Below are 13,659 nucleotides of genomic sequence, written 5' to 3' on the forward strand. Positions count from 1 at the left end.
AGCTATTACAATATTTCAAAACTGCTAACTGAGCATATTCCCATTAAGGAAATGTCATACATGGGGTGAGGAATTCCAAAAGAATAGTAGCAGGCCTGGGAAACAAACTATATAATGGAAAGAAGACCACGGAACAAAAAAGGAAGTTAGCTAGCTACCTTAGCTAGAATCTGGAAATCAGCTGTAGAATATATATATATTCTGGAAATCTATTTCTTCTTTGTTTTTAGGAGTGAAATGATAAAGGTTTATCCAATTTCTAAACTCTGTCCAATGTTCATCTTGATTCACCATGATTGATTGGCCTAGACATAAAAGAGCATTTTTAATTATTTATGATGGAGCTCAATTTATGCCAAGGTGGCACTGTTGTGAAAACTGTGAATGAGAGAAACTGGAAATTGAGACATAGAAAAATGATGGTGTAAGTCATGGTCCTGGCAACGTGCCTAATAATCACTGAACTTGGTATACACGGCCTGTTTCTTGAAAGGTGTCAATCAGTTTTACACCCCCAAGTGAGGTGAGTCATTAGCAGTTCACAGTTCATTTATAGGAGCAACAAAGAAAAAAAGGTTAGTTTCACTTCAAAGCAAGCACCACCTCAGTATAATCTTCTTGGAAAAAGATGGGGATTTTAAAAATAGTACGTTTACATATGACATTAGTTACATTGCTGTCACTTGTCTCCCAAGAGATTTAAAATATGTGCAAGTGGATAATAACCTTTTTTTCCTGCATCAACATTACAATCAACCAACAGCTCCAAGTGCAGAGATCCGAGCTGCGTTTCTTGCATATTCCTGTGATCTGATGAGACAGAAGACTGCTAGGTGAAGAGAAAAGAGATGATGCAAAGAGGAAGCTTTTCAAGCAAGTAGAGAGGGATACAGTATATGAGGGAGGGTGTGTGCCCTATGAATAGGTTTTTACTTACTTTTTTTTTTACTTCAGCTGTGATTAAATCTATCACAGCTGAATGAAGTATTGCATCCTATAGCCTCTGTGACTAGTCATAGCAGCTTTGATTTAATAAGTGTATTTCCATTACTTTGCAATCGTGCATTTTGTTGTCGTCTTCCTCCTACTCAGATGTTGTGTCATTTAATTTCTGTTATCCAGTTCAGCCGTGTCTCTGCTTGTCATCTTGATTTATTTTTGCTTCTTTGCACCCTTTGAAATTAGGTGTTTTTTTTTAAATAAACCTGCAAACACATACATTAATATGTATTTGTCTTCTTTCTGTGTTTCTATTATTTGTGCATACAAATGCAATAAACACATCAAGCTGTAGAGCAGTGTTCCCTCTTTGTGCTATCCAGATTTCTGACCCCAAAATATGAACTGCATGCATTCTCCTTTGTGGCATGCACTCAAAAAACCCAAAAACAAGGCTGTTTTAAGTTCCATGTAACTCGGTGTGCCCAAATCTGCCCTGATCATCCTCGACAGGCATCAAATGACCAGCACTACACCAAAAAGACAGTCACAACCATATGCCAGAGCCTAGTTTGAGGCACCAAGGACAGTGAGAGCCAACCAGCCCTGCGTCACACTGAGTTTATTGGCGAGTATGTCACATCCTGTTTTTGCATCCAGGATGATCTGATAAATGATAAATATCTGAAATGTATGTTCCTTTGCTACTCTCTACTATACTATACGATACTATAACAGTGACTCAACATACGGTATACCTTGTTAATGAAATTCCTTGTGAATCTAATATATAATATATAATTTATATTTTCAATACTTCTCTACTTGTATGCTCAGTGCATCCAAAACACATTTGCTTACTGTAAGATAATATTGCTAAATACTGTAAACTACTTTCACAAAATCCTTTCATACCCACCTCTGGTTCGATCATAGGCCAGGAATCCTTCAGGCTATCCTGATGCTTCATATCCATAAGGCAACTTGCATTGTTTGTGTGCATAGCCTGCAGCATGAAATCCAGCAAAGACCAGGATTGACTAAAGGTTTGTTGCAAATGAAGCTATATGCAAACAAACAGGCAATTTGGACTAATCATGGTTATAAGCATTTTGATTGCTTAAGACACAGATTGCACATTCTACACTGCATTACTATTTTGCATTTTCAGGTGTGTTGATTAGGAATCAAAAAAGAATGATTTTGTTGAAAATTGTTAATTGAATTAAAAGCAAATGCCATTATCGTCCTGGAGAAAATATTTTCAAGCTCTGCATTATTGCTAAATTATCCACATATTACTAGCTCAGACTGGGTGTTACAGGCCATGCATCATCTACAGCAATTTAATCATTTACAAGGATCAGAGCTTTGAAAAAAAACAAAACACGCTCTACAGGCAATATGACTTTATGTGAACGGTCCCTTTATGCTTGTCAAATTGATTAGAATGACACAATATTCCATAAAGCTACATGGTCTGCACAGAGGTGACCCACATCTTCAAAGGGCAACTCTTTCCATCATAAAATTTTGCTGCACTTTGAATGTCAGGAGGAAAATGCTCACATTGAGTCACATAAATTTGAGCCTTTATATTAACATCTATATGATGAGCCTGTGTTTAAGCAGCTACTACTGTAACACCTAGTCAATACAATGCATAGTCAAGCAGAGGTACAATATATCTGTGCATCCATTTGGAAATGATACACTGCTTTAGTAGTTTAATTACTTTATTCTCATATTCTTAGAATGACCTTAAACTTCAGTGTTTGTCCTAAAAGTGTTATTCCAAATTAAATACTTTCAGTACCAAACACTTAGAATGAAAAAATCTGCTGTAAAATGTTTGTAGTCTGCTCTCGTTCACGGAGAGCAGAGTCCTAATGAAAATGTCTCAGGTAGTTGCAGCTGATCTAATTTGCATATCAGACTTGGTAAATCAGACACACAGCTGAAGTATGTGGACTAAAGTAAGTCCTGCCTTGAGGCACCTCTCAGGACCACCCTCTAAAATGTCTACTTTTACAGAACAAATGTTAAGTGCAGACCCAGGTTTTTTCTGCACAAACAGAGCAACACAGTGATAAAGCTAAGAAAGTTCTGCAGTTAACTATAAAGCTGATAAGCATAAAAAGTAAAAAAAAAAGTCAAAAAGTAATGCAATGCAAATGCAAAAGTATTTTTTGAAATTTTCAAAACTCTTCAAAGGCATTGTCTGCAGACATTTTCACAGAGGTGAAAAATAAATTAAATTATTATATATTATTATATACTCTGAACCTGTTTTTCTCTTTCAGTTTCTACTGACTGATGTGACTTTGAGGAGTTTTGGGGTATCTCCAACCTCATTGTATTTCAACAGAGCACATGTCTTTCCACAGCTGAATAAGGTGACTGACTGGTTTACAGACAAAGTGGCAGAATCCACGGGTCCCATCGACAACTCAACAACAACTGTTTGGTTTAGAGGGAAAATGGGATGCTAGAAACCTGCAGATCCCATTGTTTTCACATTGTGTCTACTCCATACCAGTCCAAATTAATACAAATTTGACAGCAAATCCCAATTTCGGTCAGAATGGTTATCCTCACAGAGTGTTAAAGGCAGGCAAGCATATGTTCTTCCTCTCTTTTGTTTTATACATTTACAAAATCATCTATAACAAAAAAAAATCAAAATATCTAAATTGCTTACCAAGCGTCTTCTTTCTTCTTCAACAGTGTTCAACAGCTGAGAGAACTCTTTGAATGACTGGGCTGAAATACAGAGAAAGCAAATTTATTTCAAAACCATATTAAAGGTGAAATACTGTATGGTTGGTCAATAAATGCATCAACATGTATGATACATCATGCACAATATGTTCACCATTGAGCAAGTACACAGTGATCCACTGTGTTGTTATATGCAGATGAAAGATAAAAAAAGATATTTTAACACAGTGGCTCAGTCGTTAAACGTCAGATGTTCCTGGCACCCCACAAGCACTGTAGCATGGTGCTAAAATGTTTATTTGCACAGCAGCTTCAGAGCTTTCAGTGCAGCACATTTTAGAACCTAATAAAATCATGCAGCTGTCCAATTTAAAACCAAGACTAGCAGTAAAAAACAATACTTCAATTGAATGGAACCCACTGATTGCTTCCCTTTATTTTCTTCCCCTGCTAGGCTTTACAATATACTGTCACAATGTAGGAGAGACTGATGTGGTAGAGATATGTTCATGCCATCTGGGCTATACTTTAGTAGCTTACATTACATTCTGCAGGGCCAGATGAATTCAGCATGCAATACGTTACATTCTGCAGGCCAGATGAATTCAGCATACAATACATTGAATCTTATCTGCCAGAGAATTGTTCCTTGATAGCTTCACAGCATCATTAAATAGAGGGCCAGATACAGAGTGGCCTCTGTTGGTCAGCCCCTGTGTCACCCCATGTCCAGCCATTTAGCAGCGGTCGAGCTGCTCTGCTTGCCAATACAGTAACATCATTATCAGCCGCGACGGCCTGGCATGGGGACCCATGCATCATCTTAGACACTTTGGTCCATTTACACACCAAAGCTTTTAAAGACCAGGGAGCAATGATTTTGTGCCAGCGATCCTGCAGGCAGGCTGGTCTCCTATTAATGCCACTAGCTCCTTTATCAAGAGCACAAACCTCTCAGGGGGTAAAGGGCACAGCTGGAGCCGTTGACGGGACAAGATTAGACTCTAAAGAAAGGAAATGGGAGTCAAAGTGAGGTTACAGCTTGCATATCATTCACTGGTAAATGGAGGAAAGGCAATAGACCTGATGAATCACTGAATGAAATAAAAATTCTACCTCAAGAGTGGACGGATAAGGAAGATGAGCTTATACGAAAATAAAGAGACATTTACCGTACATGTAAATTTTTTCTGCATACTATAAGAAGATTTTTATATTTCGGATGAATTTTATGGGTTTAAATGTTGCCTTTCTGCTAAATATTTAACTTTTTAGATCTAGATCTGTTCCTCATCTGACTTGTTCCACCCCAGAAGGCTCTGAACAGCTCATAGAGACTAAAGGATTGACCTTCTGAGAGAAGGGCATCTAACTTTTCTAAAAATTTTAATTTCTATAGCCACATCAATCTTTTGGCCCCACTGATTTCTAGAAAACTGGTGTGCAATGTGAATGTCACTGCAGGAAGTCATAGAGTGAAATCAATAAAAGGTCAGGTGAACCCGTCTGGCGGCACATACAGGATGCCGATGTTATGTGGGGATGTCGGGAGCATCAAAGTGAACTATAACAGTACTGCATCAAGATCGTGGCTGGCATTCACGCAAGGGTCTAGCTATGTCAGTCAGAAATCTCAGTTTCATTGATGACTAGATTGATTCCAACAGACTGTTTCATTTTTTCCTCAAATAGTAATCATGGCCTTTTCTCTCTGTTATGGTGAGTAAACACAGTAGCATAGCTTAGAGTATGAGGAAATCATTTCTCTTTAAGAAGATAGTGAATAGTTAAACTCAATGCTTATACGCAAAATAACACATTTAGTCCAATTATGGGGCAAGAAATTGTGTGTTGTGAATGCAAGGAATTTAAAACCTTGCAGTATTACATTGTGTTAAGTTATTTCATATTTTAAATTCCATTATTTTATGTTAAATGAATTTACCATTGCCTGTATTACATAGTCAATAAAATGCTTCCAAACAGATGCACATGGCCACGGGTACGGTGATGCTACTGGCTTCTACTATGCCAGGGGTTTGCACTGTAAATACTGAGCAGGTCCAGCTACATAACAGGTGGGCAGCTAAAATATCCATTGTTTAGTCCGAGATCAACACTGCTCTTGATTGAAGGCCAGGGAATGGGCGCATTGCCTCAAATTAAAGCATGCTTGATTCTAATCAGGCTTGGATTTGGGTGTGGATTTCTCCAATAAGCATAATTGGTCTCCTGCACCCCTGCCTATCATACAGCCGCTGCAGTTTTGAGAGAAAAAAGGGAAGAATGACTATTCATTACGCATTCAGATGAACATTACAGCCTCATGTAGAGGAGGTCGATATCCAGTCTAGCCCTCACAGATGGACAGTAATTCAGCAGTCTCCAGCTCCATGGAGTGAAGGACTCAAGCTGGGGATAATGAGCAGTGGAAAAAAGCAGAGGCCAGACTGGGAGTCCTGCCCATTAGAGCCAGAGAGGCTCACTGCACAGCTGCTTTCATATTCCTGTTGGAGGCTTGGAGGTTCACACCTCCATTAATCTCTGACACTGATCACAATTAGTCCCTTTGATCTCTTATAGGTTTGAAAAGATACAGGGGAAGCATCATAAGCAAATCAATAGCATTAATTATACATGCATCGCAGACAACTTTAAGAGCTATACTCAAAGCCAAATTCCATTCCAAGAATTTGCAGAGTATGCTTAATTTTGTCTAAAAAACAGTTCCTAGTGACTCTGATGAGCTTTTCTCTTTTCTATGAACTATTTTCACTGATGTAAAATTGCTCAAATATAATAATTATAATAATAGTTTGGAGCACTTAGTCCTTAGCCAGAGGACATTGGGTCTTATGATACATGTAAGCACTGCAGCTAATTGTGTTCTAGTATCTCCCAAGATAATCCTTACGGAAATGTCAGAAAAGGTCCCGATTGAGGTGACAATCTGACTAATTGTGAAGAGCAGAGCAGAGAAGAAAGAAGATGAAAGACTGGAAAGAGAGGGATCTGCCCTCCTCGGCTCGGCCAAACTTAACTTACCAATGTTCACCTCGTCATCTGTCTCTGCATCACCTATGCACTCAAACTGGAACTCCTGCAGGGACTGGGAGAACTTCTGGACAGCAGCAGAAAGATCTGGAAAATCAGAGGGTGTGAGCATCAGAACAAAACAATGCACAAAGGAATCAGACATTGAAGTCAAATGGATACAATTCAACATGTACAGTAGACAGCAAACTTAATGTAACCTCCTTGCTCTTTGCACTTACAGTATAGCCATCCATGAACTACGTATTATAAGTAACAACAGACTGATGCATGGGTTATCTAATGACTCAGAAGTCATATGGTTATGCCAGCATGTGGATGTACCCTTTGCATCATAACATCCCTTTGATTATTGACAAGTTGACAGCAGGGTAATTAGAAAGAGAAAGTAGACAATCCAAGCTCAGTCAAATTACAGTTTATCATATTGACCAGTGTACATGTAGATTTGGATCAGTTCTCCCTATGTGGATAAAGTGGTACTTTTAGTATACGTATACACATAACCCCTGGCAGTTCTAGTGTTAAGTTTGCTATTTGATATAATCACAACTACAGCAACAAAATAGTGGAACTTGAGAAGAACATTGCTTGACAACTTCTGGGAGCAGAAGAGCGAAAGAATGCATTTTTATGACCTGCTGACTGTCCAATTCCATACCCACTGACATTCATACAATAGCAGTTCTGTGAGTGACTGCAATATCTGCTATATTTACTTTATCACTTGTCCATTGATCATAATACTGAGATCTGTCCAGAAAAATTAAGCCCAGCTGAGCTGCCTAACCTTTGTGTCAAAAATGATATAGTACACATAGAAAGTTAAAAACCTTAGAAAAATTCCACCTTTGGATACTCCCACACTGCTAGATATACATTTCTGATGTTTATTGCATTCCAGGAGTTCACTTGTGATAAAATGCTGTCCTAATTTTGTCAGAGTGACATTTGACTGTAGGCTTTAGGCTTTTTGTATCCAGCTTTCCAGCTGAGAAAAAGTGAGTCCTGCCTTTTATACAAACATTCACTGGTGATGTCAGTGGAAAAAATTGGTATCTCTACGGTCTCAGAGGTATTTTTCCGATTGTAAATTTTCATTTGGCAATTAACTTTTAATGCCTTTAAATAACACAAGATACTTTAACAATAGTACAGAACTATGCTATAGCCATGTGTTACAAATATTTCAACTTTGTTCAGGAGAAATTTTTTTTTTTGGTCCATCATTTTGGTATGCTGAATGGCTCTAAATACTACAGTACCCATGAGCCCTAGAGAAGAAGAAGAAGCCAGCTGCCATCCTGCTTTTAAATCCTTGGGAGTTGTAGTTGACTTTTCTCATTAAGTTTTGCTGTTTACAGTCTTGTACCTTTGATTTATCAGCCAAGAGCAATTGCTCATTGTGATGAGTCAACCAGAGTGTTACATGTCCATTCAAGAATTAGAGGTGCTTTAAGAGCCTCTCACCTAATGCTGTCTATGGAAAAAAAGGGGGAAAAAGTCTAGGTTTTCATTTCCTGAACCCTGCCCACCCCAACATAAACCCTCCTACTTCACTTCTCTATTATCCACAGAATAAAGAAAAACAACAAACAACAAAATGGGCCCATAAATGTCGGGTACCTCACCATGACCTGTTCTTACCAGTATTTACCCTTTTCTCTCAGCTTAAAAATCTTAGTGTGTTTGTTGTTTTTTATATAGTTGTAACGGTAACTGTCTCAGTGTGAACATTTTTCAAAAGTTTATGTGGAGCACCAAAAGCTAAAACTCTCCAATTAGGCAGCATAAAGGCATAACTGCTCAACCGCTGATTTTTAGAGTTTAGAACATGTGTTCCGCTCTGAAATGACAGCATGTATAAGCTTATCAAAAACCTCTCCGTATTTTGAGGTAGAAAAGGCTGATTCCCTTTTTTAATTTTTGAACACATTTGTCATGCATTTTGAGTTATCATGGGGAAATAAGTTCCAACAACTACTGTACAAGACAAAACAAAAATAAACACTCAATCAGAGAATAAAATGGGTCTGGATTGTATATTTAATATGGCTCATAAATGCATGAAAACGTAGAACTAGAGTATATGTATCAAATGATCTGCATGCTAGAAATCAGGCACATGAGTGGTGAGTGGATTTTGTTTCAGTCAGATTCACAAGAAAATCAAACATGTTGGGAGAAAAAGCAATTAAGCTGCTTTTTAACACAAGGGGCAACGTAACTGCAGTTTTGACCTGCGAATAGTGCATGAATCACTTGTAATTTTATTTTATCTTTTATTATGCAACTGATTTCAATTTGTTTCATACCTCAGTTACATAAAGGTTAGTGTGTGGGTCTGCTGTATTAGCACTGTGAGTATATTCTTGCTGAAATGAAAGTAACCTATGTTTACAAGTACTTTAAAGAGTGGGATGAAGCTTTAACACATAATGGAGGCTTTTAACATTTCATAATTTTAGCTGAATTTATAATTAAAAGCAAAACAAGATGGAGATTCTAAAATACTCTGACATTTTAGCCCACACAGTTTGAAATGTCCATATTTTTCTCATATCCATTGTTGATTCTCTCCTTTCTTCTCTCACCAATAGTCAAGTCTTTACTTCAGAGAACTGCGTGAACTTAACATACTAGATCCCATACATAACCGTATTTACTACAGCAACAACAGAATGAAAAGTATAAAGTGGGACATTCTGTCAAAATAAAAGCCGTAATGTTATTGGTTATACTCAACCAAACAGGTTTTAATGTATAAAAAGCCAACTATGATTTAACTGATATTTAATTGATTATTTTTATCAGCTATAATAATAATGCCTGAAAGTTTTAAGCTGTTAGTTATAAAACTACAAACCTTCAAATTTCCAGTGTTTGCTAGAACTTGTCACTTTGAGGTAATGTTGTGTTGAGACCTATACAGCTCCTACTGTGACAACAATAGTTTATCTAACAGGCATCGCAAAGTACAAACCAGCCTTAAAAGCCCAGAAAAATCAATGCTCTCATCTCCACAGGAATATAAATTGTGTAGAAATCCTGATAAAAAAAAGAGTCATGTGATATTTGTCAGTATCTTTTTCTTTACATAACAGCAAGCATTGTTATATCTCAATGTATTTGAGTTATCGGTAGGAACACACGACTTTCACTCAATGAGACCACAGACTGAAAGGCTCTTAAAGACATCTACACTATCTTGACCACTTGTAAATGTTGCTGAGGCTGCCCTGAGTGCCACTGAGTGGAACCTTTCCAGAAGATGTATTGTGCCAGTGATATGGTCCTGTCATTCCTGCTTTGACTCTAAAGCTGCTGATATGAGATCAATACCTAGCTGCAGTTGTCTGGGTGTGCTCGCAGGACCATCAATAATGGATGATCTTTTACTTTCAGACAGGCCCCAACCTCACAAAACTAAAAAATGCTGCTGTCAACTGAATGCATTGTTTCCTTATAGCCATCAAAAACCAAGGAAATGAGTACACCTTAAAAAACTATAACAAAATCAACATGATCCTCTGATCTTTGCTTTCTTTGTAATATTTTGTGAGTAACAGCATTCAATATAATGTCTGGCTACTCACCACGTGTCTGTAGCACAAAGTATCTAAACCTGTCGATTACCAAGTTCATATGTCCGATTTGGTCTTGCTTACTTATTCTGTTATCAGAATGGTCCTGATTTAAATACATTTTTTGCAAATGTTACACATTTAGACAATAATTATCAATAATTTATCTTGTGTGGCTGCTTGTGATAAGACAACATTTAATATTTGAGAAGCTTGGCTCCTTTTGTCAAATGACAAGCATAGAGTATTGTAGAAAAACATTAATATTTCTGAAAGTTAGGTTCCAAAAAAGAATAACTTTGGTATTGGTACCGAAGCTCAGGTATTGACACTATAGCAATAACAGTAACTAACTGCAATGTGAGTATTTATTTCAAAATGTTCAGAGGCTTCTGGATTTGTTTATCTCTTAAAAAGGTTTAAAATGGTCAGGTCAGTAAAACCTGCTAAAAACATAATGGTATAAACCATAGGTTTGATTGTAACTGTTCCTCTAAATGTCAGTTTCACTCATTTCACCTGATAAGTATTAATGGCTGCCACAGCTACAGGGGAGGCACCGTGAGCACCGTATCATTGTAACAAAGGAAAACTTGTGATCATTTCAGTATTTATCATTAGCATTTCACAGCTACAGCTCTCATTAGGCTTTGACAGCACTTATGCGTAAGAGCTCATGGGAGATGTGGTTGAGACAGCAGCTGGAGCAGAAGCTAGCCCAGAAGTGGGACAGTAATTTGGTTCTCTATTCCTCAGTAACAAAATGCTACACTAGCCACAAGCATTGGCTAGTTACTCACTCACCTCACTTGGACTAGCAAGGGAATTGATGACTAGCAGTTAACGCCCTCTAAAATAATATGTTTTATTATCACTATTGGAGCGGTCAATCTCACTGTTTATTCTCTGCAGCTGCATCCTGTGCATACATCTATTTATGCACACCTGCTGTTTGCTTTTACTGGCTTGAAATTATGCTTCATAGGAAGAGAAAGAAAACAGCCTTGAGGGCAACAAAAATCAACATTTATATGCATTGTCAATAGATTCTTTTTATACTTTTGGACACTTTTTTTATAGATGATTGATTTATTTCAAAACAAATTTATTAGTATTTTCTTAAATATCAATGGGTGGGAATGTACCTCCTGGACCAGTGCATTTTGATAATAATATACATTTGGCATTTGTAATTAATAACATTTTGCATTTGAGGTGCCTTTTGAATTTATACAGTAATAGGCTCAAAGCTATGTTTGCTACGGTAACAGTTATCTAGTAAGTATCAAAATATTCATTTTTCCTCAGCAGAAAAGATTAGAAAGCTGATTGCTACAGACTTACTAATTTTTGCATCTCCACTCTAAATTAACACACCTTAGTAGTCTAAGTCTGGTGTATGATTTCTGTCATAGCATACACTAGCAGAGCTTAAGGAAACAGGTTGCCTACATGATGAGGTTTGCTAGTAACACCCTGTTAGTGTTATACCTCGATGTGAACATATGCATGAATACCATAAATATGTACCATATTTTAATTAGGGCAAAGCACAAGAAAGACATGGCACAACAACTTTGTGTTTATTTTCTATTCATTATTTACTAAGTTTGGGAATCGCCACAAATGATTTTGGCCCTTGCCTCATTAGTGGGTACTGCAGAAAATACTGCTCAAGCAGTGCTCAAGAAACCAACTCACTTAAAGTGATCACAAGACTGAGTAGCAAAGATAAATGGAAAGAGAATCAGTATAAAGGATGATAAATTAACAGATTTTTTAAAGCTTAGGCAAGCAGTTAAGGCATAGTCAGTGTAACACATTCTAGGTTGTACATTTAAAAGTTTTAGTGGAAACAATGTAGGCAAAGATCCTCTGCTTTCATGGTGTTTTATCAGTTTAAATGTCAATGCATACTGTTGGCATTCTGCAACCAAATACTTAAGTCTACTGAAGAATTAAGTTTAAGTTTAAGCAGCAATTTGGTCTGAATCTAAAGATGTTATTTACCACATGAAGTGTAACACTGAAATTAGAAAAGAAAGAGCTATTGCAGCATGAGTAACAGAGGTAAAAAAAAAAAAGAAAGAAAGAAAACTACCTATTTTTGAAATTTTGACTCATTAATACACTATTTATACCACTACCTAAAAATAGTGCCTTCTGATTTTATTTCACTCAGCAAACATTTTATCCTACCCTGCATGCAATTTTCCTAACACCGTATTTGACCTGCAGTAATGATTCTTCACACAGCGGGCATGCGAAAAGGGGTAACAGAATGAAAAATAGTTATGGTGTACCATTCTCCTGTGTTTTAATCAAAGAGTAGAGCTCTGACCACCCAGCCAAGACATGACTGGATGGAGCAGCTACCCCAGTGAGTGCCCAATGTGTGAGATGTGAGAGAGGACTATGGCTGTCAGTCACCACACAGCAGAGCCCCCTGGGTATATCCTTTATCCCATCTCCAGGGCAACCACATACTACCAAATTCCATCTGCTGACAACCCCTGACAAAACACAGGGAAGTCTGCAGTAAGTGCATGCTTACTTCAGTAGCTATTAGGACATAAATTATAATTTAAGAACATGCATAAATTCTGCAACAGCAATTTAGATTTTCACAGTTTTGGGGCTATGACTTCCACATTCCATTTACGTGTAGTTCTGAGGTTTCATATCTGTGTCATACAGGCAAAATATCGAGATTTTTCTTTCATTTCCCAGGTATACTGGTATATAAGGATATTTGGCTGTTTTGGCTAAAATTACACTAATGCTTTACAACACAATTTCTTTACTCTTGTCTCAATGTATAATCATGTAACAAATGAATACATTTATACTATCAAATTTGGTATTACATATAAAAATGCAATGGTATTACAAAAATATCAGCATACCTAGTATCACAGAACATTGCCTAACCCTAAACTGACTTAACCACATAATCATAAGTGTGTCACTTTATGCTTGTGTGGTATTATTCATTAGCTAAGAATAACACCTTGTGGGTTTAAATATTTAAAACGATAGAATATACACACATTTTTGCTCAGTAAGACATCAAATATTCAATTCAATTATATTTATATAGTGCCAATTCACAACAGAAGTTATCTCATTGCACTTTTCAATTAGAGCAGGTCTAGACCGTACTCTTTATAATATTATTTATTACAAACATACTTGTATGCAGCAACAGTAACTCCAAAGTCCTTTCTCACAAAGTCTTCATGTTATTTTGTCAACCCCTTACAGATAATTATAGCTGCAAGCTTATAAATTACAAAGAAAGTATTTTAAAAATGTCCTGTTGAGATTGCACATGTTGAAGCATGCTAGAACATCAGTGTAC

At 37.0% G+C, this 13,659-nt stretch overlaps 1 protein-coding gene across 8 annotated transcripts in view; it reads right to left on the reverse strand.

The window, feature by feature from the left end:
• LOC122878992 (rho GTPase-activating protein 42) overlaps positions 1 to 13,659 on the reverse strand; it is a 76,106-nt gene that overhangs the window by 37,465 nt on the left and 24,982 nt on the right. For 5 of the 8 annotated variants that reach the window (XM_044202581.1, XM_044202579.1, XM_044202578.1 and 2 more), the window contains exons 2-4: positions 6,706 to 6,801; positions 3,641 to 3,702; positions 1,859 to 1,945 (exon numbers count right to left, since the gene is read on the reverse strand). In XM_044202581.1, coding sequence (XP_044058516.1) covers positions 1,859 to 1,945; positions 3,641 to 3,702; positions 6,706 to 6,801 — 245 coding nt within the window. The remainder of the gene's footprint in view (positions 1 to 1,858; positions 1,946 to 3,640; positions 3,703 to 6,705; positions 6,802 to 13,659) is intronic. The other 3 variants (XM_044202585.1, XM_044202584.1, XM_044202583.1) reach the window with 1 other exon arrangement.

Source organism: Siniperca chuatsi, linkage group LG7 (assembly GCF_020085105.1).
Source record: "Siniperca chuatsi isolate FFG_IHB_CAS linkage group LG7, ASM2008510v1, whole genome shotgun sequence".
NCBI classification, from domain to species: domain Eukaryota; kingdom Metazoa; phylum Chordata; class Actinopteri; order Centrarchiformes; family Sinipercidae; genus Siniperca; species Siniperca chuatsi.